The 27,580-nt window shown below is 44.1% G+C and overlaps 2 protein-coding genes and 1 long non-coding RNA gene across 8 annotated transcripts in view; 2 read left to right on the top strand and 1 right to left on the bottom strand.

Moving 5' to 3' along the window:
• Positions 1 to 2,788: 2,788 nt before the first annotated feature.
• Positions 2,789 to 10,293, top strand: lhx9 (LIM homeobox 9). Its single transcript, XM_084693083.1, has 5 exons — positions 2,789 to 3,260; positions 4,243 to 4,445; positions 4,932 to 5,287; positions 7,474 to 7,676; positions 8,313 to 10,293. Exons 1-5 carry the CDS (start codon positions 3,087 to 3,089, stop codon positions 8,565 to 8,567), a joined length of 1,191 nt encoding a protein of 396 aa, XP_084549209.1. The 5' UTR covers positions 2,789 to 3,086; the 3' UTR covers positions 8,568 to 10,293.
• Positions 10,294 to 13,073: 2,780 nt separating this feature from the next.
• Positions 13,074 to 17,019, bottom strand: LOC146221235 (uncharacterized). The gene is made up of 3 exons (XR_014750763.1): positions 16,705 to 17,019; positions 14,222 to 14,346; positions 13,074 to 13,690 (listed from the first exon to the last, which is right to left on the bottom strand). It is a non-coding gene; the product is annotated as an uncharacterized LOC146221235 (long non-coding RNA).
• nek7 (NIMA-related kinase 7) overlaps positions 16,255 to 27,580 on the top strand; it is a 60,261-nt gene continuing 48,935 nt past the window's right edge. For 3 of the 6 annotated variants that reach the window (XR_014750760.1, XR_014750761.1, XM_084692736.1), the window contains exon 1: positions 16,255 to 16,525. The gene's annotated coding sequence lies outside the window, so the exon portion shown is untranslated. The remainder of the gene's footprint in view (positions 16,526 to 27,580) is intronic. The other 3 variants (XR_014750762.1, XM_084692735.1, XM_084692734.1) reach the window with 3 other exon arrangements.

The raw sequence follows: 27,580 nt of genomic DNA on the forward strand, positions 1-27,580 counted from the left end.
ACCCCCATCTACCGGCAGAATCTCTGCTATCTCCTCTCTTCCCAGTCAACAGTTCAACCGCCTTTCTCGACAGACGTTTTAGGCTACACGGACGACGTGACTTCAGTTACAGGTAAGCACCATTTTAGGCTTCATTTGCGTCTTTTCTGTCACACGATGACAAATAATAGATTTATAAACACGGGCAAGAAATAGAAGAAATAGAAACAACAAAGTTAGAGTGAACATGATGTAGCCTACTCAGACATATGAACGATTGAGGCAGTAAGTCACTTTTGAGGCGCTCATGGATTTTATCCGGTGTTGTTTTGAATACAGTGTTCATGGTCAACATTTAGTTTTGGAAGAAAATCAAGGTTGGAATTGATAAGACACTGCACGGTTTGCCTACAATGGACTGTAGGCTAGTGCATCTGGTTTTCTGCAAAGTATGGCCTAGCAGGCTGCATAGGAAAGGCAATGACAGCGGACGAGAATAGAATTTGTCGGAATATTTTAAATTGCTTCCAACTTCAACCCAAATTAAACTGAAGGAACCATTTAAAAATGAAAATTACGTATTTTTTTCCCTGATAAAACATTATGACACATGAGCCTCTAGTTCTACTGTCATAGGCTCAATCAAAATAAAATGGGCAACTGATAAGAATATATTAGACAGAATATGACTGATACTGCACGGTCAATGGGCATTTTCTCAAAAATCAAGCCGACATTGCGCATTAAATTAGGGTTAACTGCTCAATTTAATGTCCTAAACCTAAAGGTTAGAAACCGCAATCCAACAAGGCACATGACAAGTCTATATTGTATATTCTCCTATTGTTAGGTGTGTACAAAACATTGTACATTTACATCCGTTAATTTAGGCTACCTTCTCATCTGAACACATGGAAAGCGCGTGCACACACTGACACGTTTTAATCCCTCTTCATTTCAATGAAATGTCATTGCTGCAGGCTACAGAGGCAAACGCTTCTAGGGTTTAGGGAACATTCTGAATTCTGAAGTCAAACCTTTCTGAGTAAAAAAAATCAGCTCACGTTGTAATTAGCCTAGGCCTAGCAATACAACCATGATAAAATACGTATCAAAGTGGACTGGGGTCGTAGCCTCGGCTGCATGCATATGTCTTGCACGAAATAGACTCGCAAATGTCACATGGAGTGAGCTGGAATCAGTTTCCTCTGGCGCTTCTGTTTTCTTTGTCTAAGTAAAAATAAATTCTGTGTGTCTTGTTACCACTCAGTGGTTGGTGGTAAGAAACTGACGGAGCGCAAATGAAGTCTAGGGCTGTCAGCGGATCCACCTTGACGAAAGTTTAGCCGTTTCCAAATGGCGTTATCTAGAGGACCCAATTAAATGCACGACTTTTGACCTTGAGAACAAATGAAAATGTAACACATCCTAAAATTATTGGATTTGACGATAGTATTATCACCTCCGGCAGTGGCACCATAATTGCCTCTTTTTTTCTATCCGGGCATAAACGAACAAGTTATCTTTTGTTATTTTTTAAGGCAAACCAACATAAACTTTGATTTCTTAATTACTTTTTTAATCGTTTGTCCGGATTTGGTAAAGATCCAAAAAAAAGGCCTACTCCTAGGCTACGGTAATTCAGTCAAAACGTTCATATTTTTTTGCCTACACAGACTATGGAGAAAATTGAGCAAAATTATATAATTAATTTTGTAAAGCTAATCAATTGCTATTGCGACGCCAAGCAATAATCAAGTTCTTTACTATATTATCCAATAACCTCTTCAATAAAATACCAGGTATATGTTAATTAACAGACAGTCGGTAGCCATTAGTGTCTAGAACAGGCCTACATTCATTCATGCATTGATCTAGTTTTAATGGTTACCCTAATTACAGCTCTAACGAATTGAATGGAAGCATGCGTCTCGTTTACAGATAGATAAACACGACACGTCTTCAGTTCTAAAAAAAATACTAAAAAAGGCATATAGCATACTGATTTTACATAACGTTGCCTGAAGTGCTCATTGCAATTGTATATGCTTATGCGTTGAGTTTTAATTAACTGGGTCCATTTTTTGTAAACCGAGGCAAAATTATTTCTTGGTTAATGTAAACTGAACTGCCCCACCCAACAGCCTATCCATCACACTCACATCCACACACACATACACACACACACACACACACACACACACACACGCACACACAAGAGTTTTTATACGTTATCAAACTCTATATGGAGTGACACAGCACACTGTATTTAATTGTGCAAGTAATAGTTTAATTCTAAGGGCGTTATGGGCTAACATGCAAGTTCAAACCAACTGCAGCAACGATTACATTCTATATTACATTGAAACGTTTGGGAAATGTATCCTATCACTTACAGGTGAACATAGACTAACCCAATACTGAAAACTATAATCCAAACTTTGGAAAAACGAATGTCATCATGTTCATAAATCGAAAATATTTCAAACTATATTTGTAAAACCGTAAAATACAAGCTCTGCTAATTCGACCACTCCTACCTGACTGGTTTCTTAGTTCTTTTTTAACCAAATGGAATTAAAAACAATGAAAATGTCAATACCAAAAAGTGATTCTCCATGCTCGCGCAGCCAGCACCGGGGGTTTGAAAGAAGAGTGACAGCTCTTTGTTGGTGAATAGAAATCAGTGGCAATAGAGAGAGGGAGAACTCCTCCTACCAAATTATCCAAACTGGGCAGGCTTTTGCTCTCTTCACAAATAGGACACGGCTCTCAAATTCAGGCAGTCACAACCTGACCTTCAAGCACACGGAACCCTAACGAGACATCGGTGGGACTGTCGAGAGAAAACAAAAACATTTTATTTTTGCAGTTTTAACCATTACAACGTTTTTACTGACTGTCGTACCATTTGGACTATACCTTTTTGACTATAACGGAGGGGAAAGCTGTCCTCGTCACCACGGTGTTCCCACGTCTCTTCCACCAAGTTGTAACCTTTTTTAGTTTGCCATTTGAGGGGAGCTGAGTTGAGAACTAGTGTGTGTGTACCTCTTTCGCCTCAGAGTCAGTCGGATGCGCTGAGAGTCCGGGGCGCAACGCTGTTTATGGAAGTTGTGGGCTGCAAGGCAGAAGCGAGCAGTTGCACATTGCATCCAGGAGTCATGCTTTTCCACGGGATCTCCGGGGATCATATCCAAGGAATCATGGAGGAGATGGAGAGGAGGTCGAAAACGGACTCGCGTCTGGCTAAAGGCGTGCAGCTAAATGGTAGAGAATCGGTAAGAGTAAAGCAGACTTGCATTTTATCGCCTCCAACTTAATTGTTGATTTGCTAATAAATCTGAAAAGCCTTAAGATAGGCTACTGTTTTTAGTGGACGTCTAAGGTCAGTTTTTGCCAGTTCATATAAGTTCTATTTCATTTTTGTTTTCACTGAGGCTACAGGGAGTATGTCAACAATTAAGTGTCATAGACGAAAAACATTTTCAGAATCAGATTCTGCATGTTATAAAAAAAGTAAAGAATTGGACCTTATTTGGTATAGCCTACATTTCCTCTAATTACATTTACGATTAAGTTCGCTAGTAACAGTCTATGCAATATATTAGATATCTTATTAAAACAAATTACGAATTAGGTCAATGCAACAAAAAAAAAGACAACATACAAGCACCATTATATTGTTTCTATTCATAGTAATGGTGTTAATATTAGTAGGCCTAGTGGTAGGCCTAGGTCTAATAGTATTCATTTTAAATGTTTGCAGTTCAATTTTTTTGCAGTTTTAGTCTTAGTTATGAGCCAGATAAGCCTATGCAATTATTGGCAGTATAATCAATACTAGACCATTTGTATTATTAATACGACAGTGTCTTGTATAACTGTTGTTTTTCTTGTATTAGACCGATATTATTTGTAAGATTCTTATGGTACCTTTAGAGAACACATAACTGTAAGGAAATGTGGGCCTAATCTCTGCAATTGGGCCCTGTTTAAGTAGCCAATGTTTCATTGGATTTCTCTGGATACATCATTTTTCAGCAAAACGTAAATCATGTGGGTTTGCCTAACTTTGTCAGATAGGATGAGTTTCTCACGCACACAATTGTCTGTACCATTTACCAAATTTATACGACAAATAAAGTTATGCCAGGCCTGCACAATTTGACTATGAATTACGACAGCTACAATTCAACGGACTAACTATATGTATGTGTAAAGTCTTACATTATATTTAATTTTCTCGTGTCTGTTTCCCAGACAATGCCTTCTATGAGCCCAGAGAAGCCCGCCTTGTGTGCCGGTTGCGGGGGTAAGATCTCGGATAGATACTACCTCCTTGCCGTGGATAAACAGTGGCACCTACGGTGTCTCAAATGCTGTGAATGTAAACTCGCTCTGGAGTCGGAGCTAACGTGTTTTGCAAAGGATGGGAGCATCTATTGCAAAGAGGATTACTACAGGTAAGAAAAATAATGTTATGTTTATGTTATCATGTAGACTATTTAACAACATACAGCATACACACTGACACAAACACATTTTGGCAGAAACACATGATACACACGTACACTGACACGCTGATACACACACTCTCTCTCTCTCTTCTCTCTCTCTCTCCCTCTCTCTCTCCGACAGACAGACAGACAGACACACTGCAAAACACATACAAAAGCTAATTTTTTAGGCCATGTAGGCATATATTATTTTGGTCATTGTTTAATCCACTGAATACTTGAACAACAACAAAAATACCTATAGGATATTATATGATTTTCCAGTTATCTTCGTGAACTAGCCGACCAGCCTATTGAAAAATAAACCACAGTGTGTGGATCATTAACAGATTAAAATACAAATAGGCTATGTGTGCGTCTAGATTACGGATACGGTCTAAGGACAGGTATAAGGTCTAAGCTTAATTTTAAACAGTTGTGTCATTGTTTCAGAAGGTTCTCCGTGCAAAGGTGCGCACGTTGCCATCTCGGGATATCTGCGTCGGAGATGGTTATGCGAGCGCGGGATTCGGTGTACCATCTCAGCTGCTTCACATGCACCACGTGCAACAAGACCCTCACTACGGGCGACCACTTCGGTATGAAGGATAGCCTGGTGTACTGCCGAGTACACTTCGAGACTCTGGTCCAGGGGGACTACCATCCGCAACTCAACTACGCCGAGCTGGCAGGGAAGGGCGGAGGCCTGTCTCTGCCTTACTTCAATGGTACCGGCACAGCCCAGAAAGGAAGGCCGCGGAAAAGGAAAAGTCCCGCAATGGGGATAGATATCGCCAGCTACAACTCAGGTGAGGGCCTTGGTTGAGGACTTGAGATGTTGTAAACAATCTGTACACTCAAGGCATTGTTTCCCAACAGCTCAAAATGTAGGCCTACGCGATACAGCGAGCATCATTTGGGAATGTCAAAACTACAAATCTTGCTTTGTTGTGTGCATTGTTCAAATGTGTGAACTGCCTGAGATATAGGCTGTCTTTGGCCTACAATGTTGAGGTGAAAAAATGTCAGCGTCATTATGCGTCACTAAAAATGTCCAGGCCTGGACTTATAAACAAATCTCCACCATCTCTACCATCAGGAATAGCTTTACATCAATCGAAAACTGACCTCTTCATTCCCCAGCCTTTCGATCGGCGTTTATAATTAAGAGTCATATTAGGTCATCGAATGCGTAACATGGCTATACACATGAACGTGAACTGGTGACCTACGCACGTGCAGGGGGTACAACGGTAATTTGCTATCGTTGCTTAAATGCACCGCCGCTAAACGTGTAATCTTTCGATTGTCTGTCTATGGGGAAAATTGCCTCCTCACAAATACTCGTTATACAGCCTACATTACTGTTAATTTTAGGTTGAAAATGGCATTCAGACGCTGAATGTTAGAATCCAGTCCTGCAGCGTCTCCTTTGTTGCTCCTTTTTACAATTACTATCCGGTTGAGAAAGTTTGGCATTGTGTGCCAAGTTCCTTCTGTTCTTCATGAATAGAGACGAATAAGGGCAATCTGCGTGTTAATTGTTTCTCGTTAATTGAAGGTGACGTTGGAATCCCTGGCCTCCAACTAGTTCTGAATCATACTCAGTTCTCAGCACAGTTCTCAGACGCCGAGGCAAAGGATTAGCCTACAATGAATCCGATCTCAAATGAACACAGGGGTGTTTGTCAAATGTCGGTAAATTATTTAGGAGAACAAAATGATTCTGAACGTTGAAATTATGTTATTTTGATTACAGGCCTACTCTTTGTAAATGTCAGGGCAATGCATTTGATTTATCATGTTTTAATATAGGTTAGTAGTCAAACATATACAATTATTTTTTTCAAACTGAGCATTTTGTGAATATGGTAAGCTACAAGATTTCAAGTTCGTTCGTCAAAATAATTATATAGCACAACTATAAAAGTCCAGGGACATAAAACCATATTACCCAATGAATAGTTTAAAACAACTGGGTGTTAATCTTAATCTACGACCGAACAACCTATCTGATCAAGTGATCTGTGGTTTTGGATTATTTCTCCAATAAAACATCGGACTAGTTCATACATTGTTCGTGAACATTATGGTCTATATACATCCTACATAATGTATCTTATTTATTTGCTTAAAACGGCTGTTTTTATGGTAGCAGCATTGAGCATATCCTGTGTTTCTTGCCACTAAGAACGTCAACGTTTCGTTATGTTTTCACGAGACTTTAACTCCAGAGCTCAATTCCAACCCTGCTGTCTTTTGCATGCTTGCTTGCTTAGGCCTACTTGTAGAGACCCCTGGTGGATTGTTTCGGAATGAAAGTAACGCACCGTCAACTGGTCAAAAATGGCTTTTTGCCACAAATCAGTGTTTATTTGCTAATGTGGACATCGTGGGAAAATAATTTTAGACACGCAGTAGACACTTGGACAGAAACATGAATGTTTTGTCCAAAATATGCACATACAATTTGTATACGTTAGGGAGGTTGCTGACGCATCCATCTAGCACTTATCACTAGGGGTGACCCCTACCACATACTTAAAAAATAGGCAAAAAAACAGAGCTATAACGATTACTATTGTTTAATAAATTGTATTAATATGTCTTGATACGTTTTGACAAGCTTTCTTTTGTGCTTGTTTTTTATTTATTTTTCACCACAAATTTAGAATATTTTGTGTTCTCTTTAAGCTTATAAAAGTTATCTGATAAGCAAAACTAATCTGTTTAAAATATGGGGCATGATGGCCTTTCCCCTAAATTCCACTTCAATCAGGCCTAAATTCATCAATGGCTTAATATAGTTAAGATGAAAAAGATGAAGGAAATAAATCAAACACTAATGTAAAATGCTAAATCACAATGGAGTCCCGTTAATTTATGAATCCCCCCCCCCCCCCCCTGCACCCTGAACCCTAACCCTTAACAAGCAGTTGGTTTGTTCCTTGCTGGCTTGTTTTCCTGACAAACCTCTTGGCGTTCTCTCTCCCAGGTTGTAACGAGAACGAGGCCGATCATCTGGACCGTGACCAGCAGGCCTACCCTCCCTCACAGAAGACCAAGCGCATGCGCACCTCCTTCAAGCACCACCAGCTCCGCACCATGAAGTCTTACTTTGCCATCAACCACAACCCTGACGCCAAGGACCTGAAGCAGCTGGCCCAAAAAACGGGCCTCACCAAAAGAGTTCTGCAGGTAAGCGGCCATTGCTGACCGTCTCGTCACTGTCGCCCCTGTCCTCATGTTCCATGACACTCTTATTTGATCATGACATTCAAATCCATCAAAGTCATCTTTTCTGCTTAGTTTGGTCCTCTGTTTCCATTGGTTTTGTATCTAGGGGTTGTTTGGTCTTCTGTGCAGATCTGAAGGGGGTCAGGGGTTGTTTATGAAGGACAGGATGGGGGACTTCCAAAACTCTTGGAGGGTGATTAGTGCAGTTCATGTTAATATGCAGAGAGTGCACAAAAAAAGTAGTGTTAAATAGTGTTCAAACAAAACATGCTGTGGTGAAAGCAACATTTTCACAATAATTCCCACAGGTCAAATATCCGACTAGCAAGCACAGTTGGTAATTATTGCTATTGTTTAAATAAAAATACTACTCTTCAAGACCATAATTGTGGGGAGGAAACCAGCAGCCTATTTCATTTTAATCTACCGATTGTACTGAACTGTGGAGAATCTTGTAGTTAATTAAGCACATTGTGATATCAACCAAATACGTAACCATTGTATTGTAGAGAAAAGCAGGAGAGGCATAATTTGATAATTATTTTCTTTAAGACTAAGACATAAACAAAAGTAAAGCCATTGGGAATTGGTTTGCAGGTTTGGTTCCAAAACGCAAGAGCCAAATTCAGAAGGAACGTTTTGCGACAGGAGAATGGGGGTGTTGATAAGGCTGACGGCTCCTCTCTCCCTCCGCCCTCATCCGACAGCGGAGCACTGAGCCCCCCCTCCAGCGCGGCCACTCTTACAGACCTGACCAATCCCTCAATCACAGTAGTGACCTCCGTGACCTCTAGCTTGGACAGCCATGATTCGGGGAGCCCTTCACAAACTACCCTGACAAACCTTTTCTAACGCGTCAGCTCTAGCAGACTCATTGTTTTTTGTTCACAACTTGATTTTTGATTTTTCTTTTTGTTGTTGAAATGACACCTTTAAGAAACCAGAGACAGCTCATTGGAATAGAGAGTACTGTGCTGTACACACAACAAGAACATTTAAATACAAAGAAATTATTTTGATGTGTAGCATTTGCAAACGCTTGGCAGCTGAGTCTGTAGTGAAATACAGAGAGCAGTGATTGATTTTTGCGAATGGGACATTTGGATGTGGACGGTGTTGAAATTTTAACTAAAAGGGTTCAACAATCTTGGACAGACCCCAAGTGGAACTATTTTGTTGAAGAAATTGGATCATTGTACCTCATTTTATTTCATTTCTCGTCATGATTTGAAAGAGATACAGTTTAGCAGTTTCAAATACTTTCTGTATCATTTACAAGTTGATTTCAAATCATTTGAATTTTTACCCTAAGTAATCTATGTATGTGCAAATCAGTATCTTTCCTTACACGGGGAAATATTGAAAGATTTTGCAGAATGTGCTATTAAATGTAACTGAAAACCAAGATCTATCTTCAGACTGTTTCAGCCTTTGGGCTCAGATGTAATAGACCACAGACCTATTACACCGAGATAAATGTTAAACTTAAAAAATGAACCCAAACATTACAACTCATATGCTAAGTAAATGCTACAACTTCAACATGCATTTTGTTTTGACACCTCAACTGTGATAGAATTTTTAAGAGCTGAGTAAATCTGTCCATCTGTACAGTGGTAACTTTTCAACCTGTAGTGGAGTCACATAGATATTAGAGACAGCTTTCAACAAGAAAACGAAAGAGAAATTCTGATTGGACCACAGTTAACGGGGCACTATTTAATAGATTGTTTACATCATACGAGCACTTTTACAAATCTGTTCATTGATTCACGATATTCAAATCAGTGTGCCCGTGGAATTACGGATCAATTCAATTGCACAGTGACAACAAACCGCCCAGCGAAAGTGCATTATTATCATGTTGCTCAGGGTAACAATGTAATTTTTGAGAAGACCGGAGGGGAGGAGTGAGGAGATGCTTCAGAGTAGAGCAGCGGGGCAGGCAGCTGACCTCAGACCAAGTCAAGCTGTTACAGGTAGCCAGTGAGAAGATAAATCAATCTCCCTGTTTCGATTGTTTTGGGTCATTTTTATCCTTTCTTAACAGACAATTGCCACTGAACAGACCAAAACCATTATTCTTCTGGCTGGAAGTGGAGAGGAGAGATAGTGAGCAAATCTTTACTGGGGTGGCTAAAAACATTTTGTTGTAAGTGTCACAGTTTGTTCTATTGTAGAACAAAGTGTTACTCTAGATCTGCTTCAAAGAGTGGATGCCTCACTCAGTTCTACTATGTGCCTTATGCTATAACTTGGAAGAAAAGGTTGTGAAATTCAGGATTTATGTGTTGTTTGTTGACTGACTCACATCCTCTCGACGCCACACTAGTTTTGTACTGTTTTGCATCTTATATCTGAAGATCTTTTTATGGTGTATCCTGTTCAAAGGGGGCAGCGATGTCATAGAAAGCATTTGTGCACTCTTTGAGATATAGTTGGTAAATCCAAGAATCTTATATATTGATCATCGTGTTGATAGTTGAGTACAGTAAGTGTTCTATCAAGATTGTCCATGTTTCCCTGTTTCTTGATAAAGATGGTGTATAGAAGCTATTTCTCCTTAAATATTTATGGACCAAACGGTTGTTATATATCTTATTAAATTTGTGTGAATAAAAATACTTTGCTTTAACTGAGTTTTATTTTTCATTACACTTGCCATTTTTGTGTTTGTTTCCTAAATACTACGTTTTTTTTTATCACATCAGCAAATGAATTAGCATTCAATTATTGATGAGCGATTAAAAACTTTCCACATTTTTGCTTCCATTTTTAATTTAAATTTCCTATTTTCTTATGTTTTTAGTTGTAATGTAATGCCCCATGGATTTGCATCTAAACCCTGTAGTCAAAACAACAACATGAAAATGGCTTTTTAATGCATGAACATGGCTACTTTTTAAAATTGAAATCGAAGGAATGCTTCGGAGCATACAGTGATATATGCATATTATTTTAGTACACCTAAAGTGAAATAAGAGTAATTGCAGACCCCGTAAAGCCAGGTTGCTCTGTAGTTAATATATTCTTACTCTATGATTTCTTTCAGGGAGAACAAATCTTGGGGCATTACAGCCATACTTCCCGACGTTTGAAAATTCCCTAAAGTATTATCAGAAGGGGGAAAACTTTGATCGGAATTCCTCATCATTGAAGACAAAGACAATATTAGGATAAGATGATAGAAAATTGAGAGACAGAAAAAAAACATACAAAAAATTTACAGACAAAAAACCTGTTTCAATCCAAAATGTACAACAGATGATTTTCAAGGTTTGTCCTTTCTGTTTGAATTCACACACGGTGGGAAAAACATAAAGTGGGATATTTCAGATCGCATTGTGAAAAAGTCTTGACATTGCCATTTGTATTGAAATCATTTTCACAGTGAAAACATAGCTGTATTGTAATATAACTGTATGAAGCAGAGCAACCTCGCAGAAGGGAATACGCAGTCATTTAATAAAACCATACTAGAAATACACACACACAGATACACTTACACACACAAACACTATAAATATACATTATTGTGACACTCATCCCTTTCAGAATATCCGCTTGCTATTAGAAACATTTATTTTGTCGGAAATGTCATTTTGTAAACACAAGGCCTCCTTAAAACTCGGTAGCAGGATTCCCATCAAATGTGAGTCGATGAAGAGGAGGAAGAGGACTGCAGGGTTGTCGCTCTGCCATCTGGCTGTACCGATGGAAGGAAGTAAACAAAAACAAAAATGAAATAGAAAGATGAAGAATATTCAAATTTTGCATGCACCTCATCAACTTGGTAGCATTTTCCTTGAGATGTGTTCTTTAGTTTTATGCATTGTATTGTCACTGTCACCTGTAAAATAAAAGATTGAGAACTCTGTCCTTGATGGCCGTACAGTAAAGCTTGCAGTCCAGAGTCACGAGGACATGGATTGATTTGTGTCAAGAGGATTGCTTTGTCAACCGACAGTGCAGCACGACAACTACCAGATTACTTGCTTATTTCAACATTGGAGTTATTTTTAGAGGCGATGATTTATGCATGCAGTGTGCCGAATGACAAGTACATGAAATTTCATTAGCAGTGCATGACATTACAAAACATTTGCCCAGTAAGTGTAGGATTACAGGTGGAGACAATGAAGGGGGAGTCCATCTGTTATGACAAATGTATTTTTAATTAAAACTTTTAATTCTCATCTTTATATTATTATTGAAATGGATTGGCACATTTTAGACTTATTTCAAATAAGGGCACATTTCCATAAAGAAAAACAAACAAACGATTAAGTATTTCCGTGTGCTCTAGCATCCCAAATCACAATGTAGTAACAGATTAGATAGCAACACAATTTGATTTATTTATTCAGTGGCAGTTTGTTTATGTTCAGTGCTGAATGCTGCATGTTGGTGTTGACAGTGGGACAGGGGGCTGAGCCAGGGAAAACAGGGGCCACATGGGGACCAGTGAACAGCAGAGTGTTGAATTCCAACAACGTGGGAAACAGCAAACACAGCAGTCCAAGCCTAAACCTCACACACTAGGGTCTTTCCTGGCCCGAATGGTGGGCGGTTTAAGCTAGTGAGCAGCGGGAACTGGGATTGCAACCAAGCACAAACAAACAAGACTTCTCTCCATCACAGATCTTCAGGATGCTGGACCTCATCAAACCATTGTGCTGACAGAAACTGTGAGGGAATGGAATGCATCTTATCGCACAATATTTGCGGTCATGGGTGTGTGTGTGTGTGTGTATGTGTGCTTGTGTGGATTTTCGACGTTCCCAACTACAGTACATGTTGCAATCGTGAACAGCAACATTGCCACACAAAGGATTCACTTCTGGTATTAAATGAGAACATACAGTTGGAACCCAATCTGGTGCGTTAGACAATGAAACTATGCTTGATAACAAGCTGGGACAGGTAGGTGAAATCTGTTTCCAGGAACCCCAGCAGGTACCAGGGAAATGCCCTGTATGTACACTGTTGATATGGAACACCCCCATTGTTCTCTTCCATGACTTCTGGATGAGAAACAACCAAGAGCTTCAGACAGCTAAGAGTTTTTCTTTGGGACGTGGAATAAGTCGAAAGGACAGAGGCTAAAACAAAAACACACACACGTCATAAACACAGGAGACAGAAGATGGGGACTTAACAAAGTGTGTGCGTGTGAGTGTGTAAGAGTGCCTGTGCATGTGTGCGTGAGAGGGTACGTGGTCACGCGCGTGTGAGAAAGTGTGCATGTGCGTGCATGTGTGTGTGCGAGAGGGAACACCAATGTTCCTGGAAGGATACTAAATAACAGTAAGCAGCCATGTCCCAGTCGTAAACCACAGATGACAAACAACAGAGCACATAGAGGTTTTATTTCTGGGAGAGAACTGATGATAGGACCCAGTCAGCTGATACACACCTCACACAGCCAGAAGGTCACAGCTGCCAGGTATAGTTCATCTAAAGACAAACTCACACATGGCAAACAAACACGTCAATACAGTACGCATGCATGCAAAAGTATACAGGGACAGAGAGAAACGCACACACACGACATGCCCACAAGTGACAGGTGACAGGGTCCAAACAAAGTATGGATGATCACAGGACTGTGAACCACCTCTGTTGGTGAGGGTGTCAATTCAGTGGGGTCTATGTGTGAGCATGAGAGAGGGAGAGATAGACAGAGAGAAAGAGAGAGAGAGAGAGAAAGAGTGACAACACCAGTTCCGCCCCGCTTACCGCCCTCTCATTGCAAGGTCGTTTATTCAGTTTCAACACATTGGCCCTCACACATACACACACACACACACACACACAGACACATACACAGATGTCAGAGCGGTGACGCTCTGGACGAGACATGGTTCAACCTCAGATGGCATGGCCTGCCCGGATACAGCCGTGAAAGGGGAGGAGGTTAGGGAAAGCTGGTGGAGGCCTTGTCCTGCTGTCTCATGCGGAACAGGTGGAGAAATCTGGGAGGCACACACACATACACACATAAAGTAGACACATATATCTATCCCCTCACAAACCCCTTCAACACACACACACACACACACACACACATACACACACACACACACACACACACACACACACACACACACAATCATATATTCATCCCCTACTCACAAACCTCTCCAACGTATAATTATTTTAATACATTGTCAGTATTTAGTGTAGTATTTACATATTATCAACTATAGGCTATTGTGTTTTCCACATCCTTATCATAGAAACACTTTTTATTTTGTGTTATTATGCATTGTTTTTTGTTGGGAAATGTTTATGAAAACTGATTTGGAATGATGACCAAGACTTGACGGTTAAATACTTTGAGCAACAGCACATTAATTAGTCATTTAATAAGAGCACGAAATATTCAACCACGTTTATTGGGTGTCAGGACGTAACATTTACGACGACTTCCCCGTGCCTGTGTTCTCGCTGTGATTTTGCGTGCCAGAGCGAGACAGGTCACTCTTTTACTGGGTGAGTCTAACCTCTATGTGTCGGGTAAACTTCCGGGGCGCACGTTCCTTATCTCCATCTGTTGGCTCTGTGAAGTCTGCTCTGCGTCACTGGAGCTTCTGTGTGTTCAACACCACTATCACTTTACTCTTGAGACCTTAAGACAGAACAAATAAATCAAACACTATTGAAAGCATGGAGATCTTTTTCAGTTGTGGGTTAGGCTTTTTCTTTGTCAACAAATAAATTATATTGAACTGAAATGCAAAAAGCAATTGTGTTAAGCTATATTTCAAAACGTAAAACAATATGGACAAATGACTCATTACAGTATGCCATTAGTTAGAAAGGTAGGCCTGTATTAAGTGTTTGTGAACGCAATTAATATTTAATTTCAATGAGAACATTTTAACTCAATACAACTGTAACGTCGCCTATAGGCCTATATTTGAATAGTTTCACAAGTTTGACAAATACACATGACATACACATCTCCAAAGGTCAACAATTGTATTACTTTGGGTATTTCAATAAAAACATTAGGCATATACGATATTCCTACAGTTGTCAATAATTTCAATTTGGCAGATCCTGACGGATATGTGAGCTGATTAAATGTTAACATTTTAACATAAAATGTAGCCTATTTTCCACCCGCAAATCCATTGTCGCCTTGCAGAACAGCTGAGAGGAAAATTATAGATAACATAAAATAATATTTTTAATCAAATGTCTATGAATTCCTATAGGCCTACAGTGGTTGCCTCCAACAAATCCCATTTTCTCTGCGGAACATATTTCGTCTAGTTCTCTGCCACAGACACCTGAAAGTTTGCAAAGGAAAAAAAGTGAAATAGAAGACAACCCTTGAAACAAATCCCTCCAATCAAAGCAAAATCCTCACAGCTAAATAAACAATATCAACCGGAAAAAAAGTTTGCCATTGGTTTAATGCAGATCTGTGCTAAGACACTTTTAGAACAATAGAAATTCAACACGATTATTAAACAGCTTTCTACCAAACAGGCGTGTTGAACCAGCGGCTCTCCCGTTGCAGCTCGCTGGAAGACTGATGCATTACTTTTCATCCATCCATCTAATTATTCCCTTAGAAACCTGAAATTTGAAGATACAAAAGACCGTCCCTATCTGTCACTGAGCGTCATTGATCTTATTGAAAGAAAATGTGGGTGTAGAGGGAACCCAATATAACTCATGCCATTAAATTCCACACAGCATTATTCACCAACAGAATTGACAGACATTTCTTTTAATCTTCAACTGTTGTTCAAGGGAAAAAAAACCTACACTCCAGGCGTCTTCTCTTTCCACATTTGCAGGGAGGTTAACAAAAAGGCTATTGAAGTAGGGAGAAAAAATACCCTTCCACCTAACTTGTTGATTATTAATAGTGGGGATGGGAAGACAGATGTATTTGCTGTATTAGTGGTGTATGAATTCTCGGTGAAATCCACATGTTAAAGCTGCATCAAAGCTAAACCAGACGATTTGATTGCATGCAGCCAAACCGTTCATGTGAATGATTGCAATTCTATTCTTAATGATCAATTGACACAGCACTGACTTTCTTTCTTTCTTTCTTTCTTTCTTTCTTTCTTTCTTTCTTTCTTTCTTTCTCTCTCTCTCTCTCTCTCTCTCTCTCTCTCTCTCTCTCTCTCTCTCTCTCTCTCTCTCTCTCTCTCTCTCTCTCTCTCTCTCTCTCTCTCTCTCTCTCTCTCTCTCTCTCTCTCTCTCTCTCTCTGTCACCCCCTTCTTCCCTCCTCAAACTGTCACACAAAACTATAGCCTATCGAAAGAGAGAGAAAACATAATAGTTGTCCAAGTGTGTGCGTGTGGGCACGACCGTGTGCGCAACTGTGAGTGTGCGTGGGGAGAGAAAAAGGTACCGTGCATGTTCAATGTGAATCCTAAAATTTAGGCATGTCATATCAATGATCATTGCCTCGTCAACTAATGTTGAAACACAGACATTCTTACACGAATCCCGCGGTATTTGACAGCCCTGCACTATTTTTTGACACTTGCTCCGCCCCTTAGCTTCGAGAATGCTGGTTTGTTTACATTGTTGGCAGTGGCCAGGAATGGTGAGAGGCCGAGATTCTGAACACGTACACATTCAACTGGTTTTTACAAAACAGGCTGTCTCCATAACTTTTAACAGTGGTAGGATACCTTACCACGCGAGGCCGAACATTTAAACCTGAGTGCGACCTTGAGAAGAAAAGGAAAGTCATATCAAAGACAACCGCCTTCGTCATCCGAAGACATTGAACTTGAAGGAATACAGTAGCTACAGTAGAGGCTCCCACTTCCTTGTAAGTAGCTAACGACGTTTGCTAACAAGTTAGCATGCAGAAAGCTGTGGTAGCTATAACCACTACTAGCGTGCTAAGCCACGTTTCATGTGTTAAGCTTGTCTGTTGGCCTGGCTAGCTTGTTTTCTTGCTTGGTACTATAGTTAAAATATTTGACAACCAACGTTATAGCTACCTACTTGTGTTTATCTTCATTTTAGTTGTGGCTTTACTTGGCTAACTAGCTTCCTGTATGTAGTGTTCAGCCAGTCCAACTAGGCTAGCAAAACTTTTCAGCTAAAGTTACGGAAAGTTGGCTAGCAAGCTACCAAGCTAGTCCACACTACGTTTGTTTAGCTAATGAATGTCTATCATTAGTTGCTTGTACTGTAAGCAAAATGTAACGCGTTTTTACTAAAATGACTTCCTGCTTTAACTGGACAGTGGGGATATTAGCTACAGTAGCCCGACTAAGAAGGCCTCCATAGATACGTAAAGTAAGGGCGACAGTAACTAGTTTTCTATCCACGTGAGATGAAACAACAGGGAGGGTATTTGATAGGATCGCTTGTGTAACTTTTATTGTACAATTTGCAATAACTTTTAAATATGTAATATTGATATATGTATATCGTTTTTTTCCATTGCATAACTCTGGTACCAAGTAGCTACTTTTGCACGTTTCAATGGTCAAGTTTAACTTTTCCTAATAAACATAACGTATGTTAATTTACTTATTATTATGTGGACTTGAATACAATTCGTTTTTATTCAGTCTGAACAGAACTATGGGATTATTTTCCAATATCTGGTTAAGAGTCCATCACGTATTATACTTTAACAATCGTTTTGACTGGCTTTAGCTTAGACTAGAAGCTGTAGAAATTGCTCAATATTTGACATGGATCCGTTCAGCTAGGTAGTCTTAACTGGAAAGGTGAGCTCATTCCATTGTTTCCATGGGCCTCGTGTTTCATGTTCTAATTTAGTTACATTTGGCCTGAATCTGCACGTGATTCAAAAGGCAGGGATCATATCTCATCATCCAAGTTGTTACTCACCTTAGTTGCCACATTCACTGTCTGTCAAACACCACAGTTCACTACACTGGCAGTATTAGGCAGTAGAGATCATTGGGTCTATGAAGTAGATTATCAAGGAACTTGTCAAAAACAGGAATGATTAGCCTAGTAAAAGACTGCCAAAAGCTTTCATCAAACCGCTCTGATCGTCAACAGTTGTAGCTCTTAGGACTAACTGCCAGTAACCTTGGTTTTGATTGCTGACGAGCGATGAATGGGTTTTGACGCCTCTGGCAAAACTTCATGATCTCTGTTCTGGCTTTTTTGGGGGATTGAATCAGGTGTGTAAGCAGTGATGTAGTCTTTTGTATATTGTTTAACATGCCCATTGTTTGTGTGTGTTTATATTTTTTTTTTGTTAAATAGCATGCTTTTGGCTCAGCACTAAACTTCTTCACTACATTTCTAGAAGCAGTGACAGACTTGTCTGTGTGCAGTATCTGAATGCCCCACCTCTATCACGCGAGAAGTGATTAAGCAAAGCAGAATTGGCCAAAACCCTTTTTATCCTGGGAGAGTTCCTGTTTTAGCCGTGCAGCCAACCCTCCAACCAGATTCAATATCCAACGAAACATTTGTCATCTGACCAATATTACACTCACCGTGCCTCAGGGACTTACAAAGAACATTCTTTGTTATTTTTTATTTTTATTTTTTTCCTTTTTTTTCCCCCCTCAGACAACATTTTATGTACGGATGCTGCAGGGAATTTCAATTTCTTCAGCTACATTAAACCCTTTGCAGTATCTGTCAAGTAGATTGTCTAGCACACCAAAGACATGATAGTGACATTGGTTCAGGACCTAGTCATATTGGCTTGGTCTAACCATTTATAATGTCTTTTTTGTTATTGTAAGCTATTGTTAAGTGTTACAACAGGACTACAAATGGCCCTAATTAGACGAGAAAATGATAAAAGAAGAGTTGGTTAAAAGCCGTTACTGTATCCTGTATTGTTAAGCATGGCGCATACGGTTTACCACTACATCTTTCTTTCTCTCCTTCAAACGACCAGCCCATCAATATTTCCTCATATCTCCCTCATTCCATCTTATGAAGGTCACTGAAGAACCAGAGATGAGTATATCCTCAGAGGAAGCCTTCCGGCCTCTGCTTTAGTATGAAAGTGCTCAATTTTCGGAGAGATTGATCTCCTTTCATCAAGGCCAGCAGTGCTCCGGGGGGGGGAGAGACACACACACACACACACACACACACACACACACACTCACACACTACAAAGTCATGCAAACACACAATAACTGACCTCTGACCTCTCCTTATGTCCGGGAAGTGTTTGGGGTGTCCTGGGTTCGCAGTCATGACCCCACAATATCTGTTTACTCAGAGGGTCTTAAAGCAAAATATTGGAATAACAGCCTGTTATCAAAACTGTTGTTTTTTTGTGTTGGTGACCAAAATGTTAGATACAATTTTCACAATGTGTGAAATATCAGGTGCTTATGATGTTAATCTTAAAGGGAAGTAAAATCTGGATTTAGGCTACAGGATGTTATGTATAGGTTTTGTTATTGTCGGCAGTGTTTTTTGTTTTTTTGTTTATTTGTGGATGCGGCATACAATGGGATTTAGCCTATAGGCTGCGGTGTGTGTGTGTGTGCATGTTACAGGGCAGGCCTGCGAGTGTTGTACTGGCCTGTCCTCCAAACAGACAAAGCCTTGTTGGCACATTGTGAAGTGTGCTGGAAAGATCGCTCAAAAGCAGGAATTCCATTTATCGGAGGTTGTGTCATTTCCTCCCCCTCCAGATCTCTTTTGATTATCCGCACACAAACCGCAAATCCCCCAGGATACAAATTCACTTTCATGGAATAATTACAAGATGCTGTATGCCACTGTAAACACCACATCTCTTGACAGTGACAGTATGCATTTGTCATGAGACAAGACAAAAAAAGCAAGATGAATTTGTACTTTGAGAGAGAAGAGAGAAATCCCTGCAAAAGCTGCGCTATGGGCGTTTGTTCCTGCCTCGGTGCGAGCCAGATAAGAGCAGTGCAGGAGTTCATCTCCACTCCACTGTGTTTGAAAGCCCCTTGGTCTGAATGTTCCAGACCTCCGTGCCAGGGTGAGGTGCCAGGGACTGCTGTGCGTGTTGTGACCCGTCTTAGAGTAGCCTTCGCCTGACTGTCGGGTCCTGGCTTTGGCCTGGGGCCCTGGTCAGGGCCTGGAGGTGTGGAGGAGGGAGCTGGAGGAGGCAGCAGCAGCCATAACTCTGCCTGGCTCTTTCAGAAGGGAGCCCAGACTGGCGCTGGGAGACCTTTGCCAGTGTAGTGCGGTTGTGGGCAGTGAATAAAAATATTTTACAGATGTCTGTCTGATGGAAGGACTGGGAGTCAGCAGGCTATCTAGCTGTTCTTTTAGTTTGTGTGTGTGGTTGGGGGGGGGGCAGTGGAAGGAGCTAGGCAACCAGTTTTTCAGGGTTTGTTGGAGGGTTGTCAGGGGTAGTTTGTGGGGTTGTTCAGGGATAGTTGGAGGGTAGTTCAGGGGTAGTTGGAGGGTAGTTCAGGGGTAGTTGGAGGCTTGTTCAGTGCTAGTTGGGGGGTAGTTCAGGGGTAGTTGGAGGGTAGTTCAGGGGTAGTTGGAGGGTTGTTCAAGGGTAGTTGGAGGGTAGTTCAGGGGTAGTTGGAGGGTAGTTCAGGGGTAGTTGGAGGGTTGTTCAGGGGTAGTTGGAGGGTTGTTCAGGGGTAGTTGGAGGGTTGTTCAGGGGTAGTTGGGGATGGGCCTTTACACCACACTGTGAAAGCTGGGCAGGAGGCCAGCTCCTGGTTGACAGTTTACCAGTGAATATTTAAGAGCGCTACACGCATCTGCAAACAGGGAGCGCACAGCGGAGCGCAGCCTGTTTACCAGGCCCTGTGAAGCGCCCTAAAACCCAGAGAACATCCTGGAAGTTACCATTTTAGACTAAAGCAGATGGCATGGGCTGGCGGAGTCTCGGCAAGAAAAGGATCCCCTGATGAAAGCAGTTTGGTCTCTTTGAAAAGCGAGGCTGTCACGCTCTGTGTCAGTGCGACTCCGGGTCAAACTGCACACAGAACTCCTGGAATTTGCGCTTTTTAAGTTTTTCCGTGTTTCAAATCGTCCAAAAAAAGAAAGCCCAGGAAACCTCATCAATATTAATATCTTAATGTGGCAAGGGAAGATCTTTCTAGTCTGCAGCAGGCCTGCGTTCCTCTTTCTCTGGTTGTGAAGACTACCCCCCCCCCCCCCCCCCTTCCTTTGTCTCTGCCTCCTCAGCAACTGTCACTGGTTTGCATACGGAGACTTCTACCAAATAAACTCACATTTTGGGGGATTCAGACAATGCCACTATAGTCTGTTTTATGGTTAACAATGATAGCCTAACCTGCAAATCAGTGTATGAGAATCCCTTCAGGCGTCAGCCTCTCCTTTCCATCTCCAGGAGAATGTAACATATTGGTAGGCCTAACTCTGTTTTGCTGTTTTACATTACGAGTCTCTCGCTGCCTGTTGCTAATTATTGGCTCATTGTTTGTGATGAAGTTTTTTATTCTCTCTACCCAAAGGGCATAAAACGCACGACTGTAACACAAGCACATCCAGATTAGCATAATACGTAGATGGTTCAATATTGCACATTTGTTTCATTGGCCTGGGAAATTCCTAAGTGGATGATGCATTAATGAAGTGTTCTTTGGATATGATGCTAGGCTAATTGAGACTAGAAACTTTAACCTTGTAGGTCAAGTGTTATTTTGATGGAGCGGTAATTAAGCCTAGGCTTGCTTACTTACTATCTGGTGCCGTTTTTAAAGAGGCGACTGGATAGACAGTTGAGGGCCTGAGTGTTCCTCTCAGACCAGCTTCAGAACTGGCTTCTGCAGGCTCTTCTGTGTGCATTGTGACATCCAGGGACATGGAGCCCCGTGAACTGTTTACGACTCGGAGGAGGAAGGAGGATAGGGTATGGAGAGAGAGAAAGAGAGAGAGAGAGAGAGATGAGGTAGGTAGAAAGGGATGACTGGATGAGATGACGAGGCATGAGTTCTTGAGATGGGTAGAAGAGGGAAAACAGTTTAACGTTAAGGCAGAAACTTCTACGTAATCTGCCCAAGATACATCTTTGGGAGGAGGGAGAGAGAGCGAGGAGGAGAAGGAGAAAGCGAGGAGGAGGATAGAGCGAGGAGGAAGGGGAGAGAGCGAGGAGGAGGATAGAGCGAGGAGGAAGGGGAGAGAGCGAGGAGGAAGGGGAGAGAGCGAGGAGGAGGGTGAGAGCGAGGAGGGGGAGACAGCGAGGAGGAGGGTGAGAGAGCAAGGAGGAGGGGAAGAGAGTGAGGAGGAGGGTGAGAGAGCGAGGAGGAGGGTGAGAGAGCGAGGAGGAGGGTGAGAGAGCGAGGAGGAGGGGGAGAGAGCGAGGAGGGGGAGACAGCGAGGAGGAAGGGGAGAGAGCGAAGAGGAGGAGAGAGCGAGGAGGAGGGTGAGAGCGAGGAGGGGGAGAGAGCGAGGAGGAGGGGGAGAGAGCGAGGAGGAGGGGGAGAGAGCGAGGAGCAGGGGGACAGAGCGAGGATGAAGAGGGGAGAGAGCGAGGAGGAGGGGGAGAGAGCGAGGAGGAGGAGAGAGCGGGGAGGAGGGGGAGAGAGCCGGGAGGAGGTGGAGAGAGCGGGGAGGAGGGGGAGAGAGCGGGGAGGAGGGGGAGAGAGCGGGGAGGAGGGGGAGAGAGCCGGGAGGAGGTGGAGAGAGCGGGGAGGAAGGGGAGAGAGCGAGGAGGGGGAGAGAGCGAGGAGGAGGAGGAGAGAGCAGGGAGGAGGATGGAGGAGACAGGGTTTGGAGGTGCACTTGTTTTGGCTGAGCTGACGGCACACTGGGGTTGTGTTGGTCTGGACGTCAGGGCTCAGCGTGGGGTGTTGAGCACATGTCTCTGCAGAGCTGGAAAGGGAAGTCCCCGCAGGCATGGGGAGAAGGAGGAGAGGGAGGGGAGGGAGGAGCGGGAGGAGGGTGAGAGGTGCGACCCCTTAGGGCCACTGTAATCCTCTTGATCATCAGCTCCTCACGCGCGCACACACACGCAGTGCAGAAACACACACACACAGACACACACACACGCAGTGCAGAAACACACACAGACACACACACAAGCAGTGCAGAAACACAGGGAGATGCGTTCATGCGAAGGAGGCTGGAATACAGGGTAAAAATAAATATGCAGCCTTTCCTCTGTGTGTGTGTGTGTGTTTATACATATGTGTGTCCGTCCCCACTTTTTTGCCTGTGTCTGCTGTGTGTGTGTTTGCTGTGTGTGTGTGTGTGTGCCGTATGTTGTTTCTCCAGCAGCAGAAGGAGGACGCTGGCACACACACACGTTCAGCCACACCACGCACTGTTACTGAGCTGCTGACATCAGAAATCAAGCCAGTCATGTTGCAGCGCTGTGCTTCACCCTGACAGCAGGCGTCTCCTCCTTTGATTGTCTGAGAATACACACACACACACACACGCGTGCGCACACGCACACAGACGCAGACACACTTTGTTTGACCTCTGATTGTAAAGCTCTGCACTGCATCTGGTTAGGGGTGTGTGTTTGCATTCGTGTGTGTGCGTGTGTGTGTGTGTGTGTGTGTGTGTGTGTGTGTGTGTGTGTGGTGGCCGTCAGCAGGGCCCACCACAGAACCCACAGTGGGCTGGGATAGAACCAGAACCAGACTGAGACTTGATTTCAGTTTTGTTCCCAGGGGTTTGTGTGTGTGTGTGTGTGTGGGTGTGTGCGTGTACTTATACACAGTATATCTTTCTATGAGTGTCGGTGCATACGCTTGTTTGTTTTTCTACGTTTTACCGATCCATGTGATTTGGTCTTGGCCTCTCCCAGTACCCCGGCCAGGTGTAGGGTCAGGTAGGGTGGGGTCGTGACCCCCGCCGGGGTGAGGGTTCTAGAAGGTTCAGAGTGTCTCCCAGGCCCAGTGGCGAGGTCTGGCGGGGGCCCTCAGACGAGCGTCGGCGCTCAGCTATGCACGGAGACGTGGCCTGCGAACGGCTCCCTCTCGTGTTACTAATGGTTCGGACATCTTGCTCTTGTCATTCCGTTTCATGCAGACTCGAACGCTGATGCAAAGTGAACCGCTCGGAACTGTCAAGGGTAAAAAGGGGGGGGGGGGAGGGGGGGGGAGCAGCGTGGACGTAGCACGGTGGAATCCACCGCTTTAACTGAGGGGGAGGTAGACCCCCCGGAACACCAGATGTTGTTTTCCATCTTCACAGAGACGCGAAACAAACGAGAATAACTTTGAAATTCTTCCACGCTTAGTGTTGGAACTGTTGTTATCCTAGCCTCCCCTCCCTCCTCCTCCTCCTCACCCCCCACTTCCCCCCAAAGACCGGAGAGACAGAAAGAGAAAGAGGGATAAGGGGGAAGCGGACGGACGAAGGGAGGGAGGGATGGAGAAGATGCCTCAGACTGTAGACTTGTGTTAGCATGATCGCTAGGCTGTCGTGAGTCGGGGGAGGTGGTGTGGGGGGGGGGGGGGGTGTGGCCTTGACTCACTCTGGAGCCTTAGCTTAGCCCCGCGCCACGGCGTGTCACATCCCATCTCAGTCCCCGAGGTGACGAAGCTAATCCGGGGGTGGTGGTCAGTGACGTGGCTAACGAACAAAGGCCTCATTAGACCTGGAGGACAGTCCGCTGTGCTGGAGCCGGGGAGGGGAGAGGGGGGGTGTGACTTTGGCCCCCAGTCCCCCAGGGGCACTCCGATCCTGGGGGACTGTCCTCCACACAGCCCCCGGGAACCAGGTTCACCCTCTTCAACTGATCGTCTGATACCAAACCTTTACAACACCACAGCCTGACTGTGACTTCCTGGCTGACTGGTTCAGGGAGGGCTGGCATGGTCAGCTGGGATGTTAGCCCCTGTGCGCAGGCAGCAAGCCAAGCAGGCAGTCAGCCAGGCAGTCATCTGATGATGCCCGTGGGGTCTGGCGATGGCAAATTTAGTTTGACATCGGAAGTTGTGACCCTTTTTTTAGCCAGGGAAAATACCCCCTTGGCCTCTGAATGTTGGCTGTGAGACTTGCCGACTGTTAGGACAAGCGTGTCTGTCTTGAAGCTAATTAATAAGACCCACGTTGTGGATAATTGCGGTTAATTTGGTTCTCCTGGGAGAACCACATTTCTTTTCTTTTTTTTTTTTCTTCTCTCTCCTTCTCTGTAAAAACCAAAACACCACGTTTAAGACCTGATTGAAGTCTCTTGTTTGTTCACCGGCTTTCAGATCTCAATTCGGATTCAAATCTTGAAGGAGGCCTTTTCGTTAAACGTTCGTCTGAATGGCCCGCGCCGTGTGACTGACAGTCCAAACACGGCCGGAGGAGACGGGGGCGACGCCCGCTGCCGTCTTTTTATGATTGAAATGCGAGGTCATCTTCACAAGCGCAAGTGGAATGTTTTTTTTTGTTGTTGCTGTGGTTCGTGCTTTTGTTCCTCAAGTGATTATTAGCATGGACGTTGGCTCCGCGGATGAAAGCGCCACATCAAACGGCACCGGTCACAAGGGTGCTCTCTGTGTCTCTCTGTCTCTCGCCCCTCTCTCTGGCTGGTGCCTTCTGCTGTGAGGCACCTGCCCGAGTGACGGCAGCGTCACAAAGGAGCCCCCCCCCCCCTCTTTCTCAAGTGAGTCATCAACGCTGGCGTGGAGAGGGAGAGGACAATGGAGGGAGAGGTGGCCTGGGCCTTTAGCCTCGCGCCAGCTCCTCTGAGCACAGCCCTCTGAGAGGAGAAGGAGGAGGGAGGAGGAGGAGGAGGAGGAGGAGGAGGAAGAGACGAAAGCCTGGCACCTGCATGTACTTCAGGCTTTCTCTCTCTCTCTCGGTGAATGGCAGACATTTGTACTGCATGTGGGAGGGTGAGGTGGGAGGAGGGTTGGGCTGGAAAGTGTGTGTGTGTGTGTGTGGGGAGGGGGGTGGTGGAGTAAGACACCAACACACATACTAACACACACACAAACACACACACACACAAACACACACACACAAGACTTTACCTTTGGGCTGTGGATGGAGGAGAAATTGGGTTTGAAACAGGCCTGGCTGGCTGCTGTTGATGGACTGTCTGGTCGTTACAGGACCAGAAGAGACAGTTCACGAGCTACAACAAAAGACAGTGGACACACGCACACACACGCACACACCGAAGCGGTGAGCTAGTTTGCGTGGGCGGGGAGGTATAAATCAAACAGGCCCTCACAAGAAGCCACAGCCAATTGTGCTGTGCTGTTTACTTCTGCTGGGAAATAATCATTAGCCTATAAAATATGAAAGCGAAAGATGTAAAGGAGGACTATAAATAGTGAGGGAGAAGGACTATGGATCGCTGGCTGGGCTCCCTGTAGACCTCAGCGTTTCTCTTCTTCATCATCCTCTGCACTTTGCTCCCCGCGCCTCGTCAGAGGCTGAAGGTCTCGTTGTTCTGGATCTATATGAGACTGGAAGGCCGGGGATTGAGGTTGGGTGCGTTCTTCAGGGACATGCACACACACACACACACGGGTATTCTGTTGTGATGTGGGCTGACGGTAATTAGCAGGCTGCACTGCGCCTGTTGAATGTAGGAAGGTGCGTTTGATTCGAGCGCCTGTTGTTGTCCCTCTTTGGAGACGGGTCAGGATCAGGGAGCGATCTCTCGCTGAGATGTGTTCAGCGTTTTCCGTTCGTTCCCCGTTTGAACTTTGAGCGATGAAAAGAAGGAGAAGAAAGGAGGAAAAAAAGGGTTTGACTTTTGTGCGGCGAGCTGTCGAAAGGCGAGCTTTTCAAAGGTTCGTCCTCCACCCTGGTTCCTCGGCGACAACACGTCTCCATTTCCCGTTCCGTTTAAGACTCCCGCTTAAAGACACGGCCCCACTGCACGCGCTCACACGCGCGCGGATCCAGAACTAATGATTTTTAATAGTGATTAAAATAAATTGGAGCTTCTTGGGGTTTCCTCTCCAGATCCATCATTAGTGTGTGTGTTGCCTTCGCAGGCCCAGCAAAGCCATCAGAAGGGCCCTGCTTGGCTTTCATGAGAACAAACTCAAAGCTTTCCCTGCTTCTTGTAATCATGGACACCACGGCCAGCACTCTGGCTGTCTCCGCCTGCTCAAAGGTGCCTTTGATTCCCGCGTAGCACACGTCCCAGTCTGAGACCGCTCCATCTCTCCCACTCCATCCACTCCCTCTCTCTCTCTCTCTCTCTCTCTCTCTCTCTCTCTCTCTCTCTCTCTCTCTCTCTCTCTCTCTCTCTCTCTCTCTCTCTCATGTCACACTTTCTTTTTCCTTCTCCTTTCTTTCTGTCTTTCTTTCTTTCTCTCTGGGTCTCTTTTTCTTTTATTCTTTCTCTGTCGATCCCTCCTCTCCCTCCACCTCTCCCCCCTCTCCTTCCATCTCTCCCCCTCTCCCTCCTCATCTCTCCCTCCATCTCTCCCCCTCTCCCTCCACTTCTTCCCTCCTCTCCCTCTACTTCTCTCCCTCCATCTCTCCCCCTTCTCCCCCTTCTCCCCTCTCTCTCTCTAAACACCATCTGAGGACGGCCAGACTCATCAGTCTCTTCATGTCGGCTGTCCTTGGTTGTACTGCTTATGTTGCACTCCACTCCAGGCCTGTTAACACCCACACATCCCTCCCTCCCTCCCTCCCTCCCTCCCTCCCTCCCTCCCTCCCTCCCTCCCTCCCTCCCTCCCTCCCTCCCTCCCTCCCTCCCTCCCTCCCTCCCTCCCTCCCTCCCTCCCTCCCTCCCTCCCTCCCTCCCTCCCTCCCTCCCTCCCTCCCTCCCTCCCTCCCTCCCTCCCTCCCTCCCTCCCTCCCTCCCTCCCTCCACCCCCACTCTCCCCCCCATCCTCTCTCCTATCCTCCTCCTTCTCCCTCTACCCTGCCCTACTCCACCCTACCCAGTCCGACCCAACTCGATCCAGCTCCGTTCTGTTCGCACACAGGAAGAGCACCACCACAGCTGATTTATGGCAGCCTGTGATTGGCTCGGCTG

Source organism: Hypomesus nipponensis, chromosome 26 (genome assembly GCF_054491055.1).
Source record: "Hypomesus nipponensis isolate SF chromosome 26, ASM5449105v1, whole genome shotgun sequence".
NCBI classification, from domain to species: domain Eukaryota; kingdom Metazoa; phylum Chordata; class Actinopteri; order Osmeriformes; family Osmeridae; genus Hypomesus; species Hypomesus nipponensis.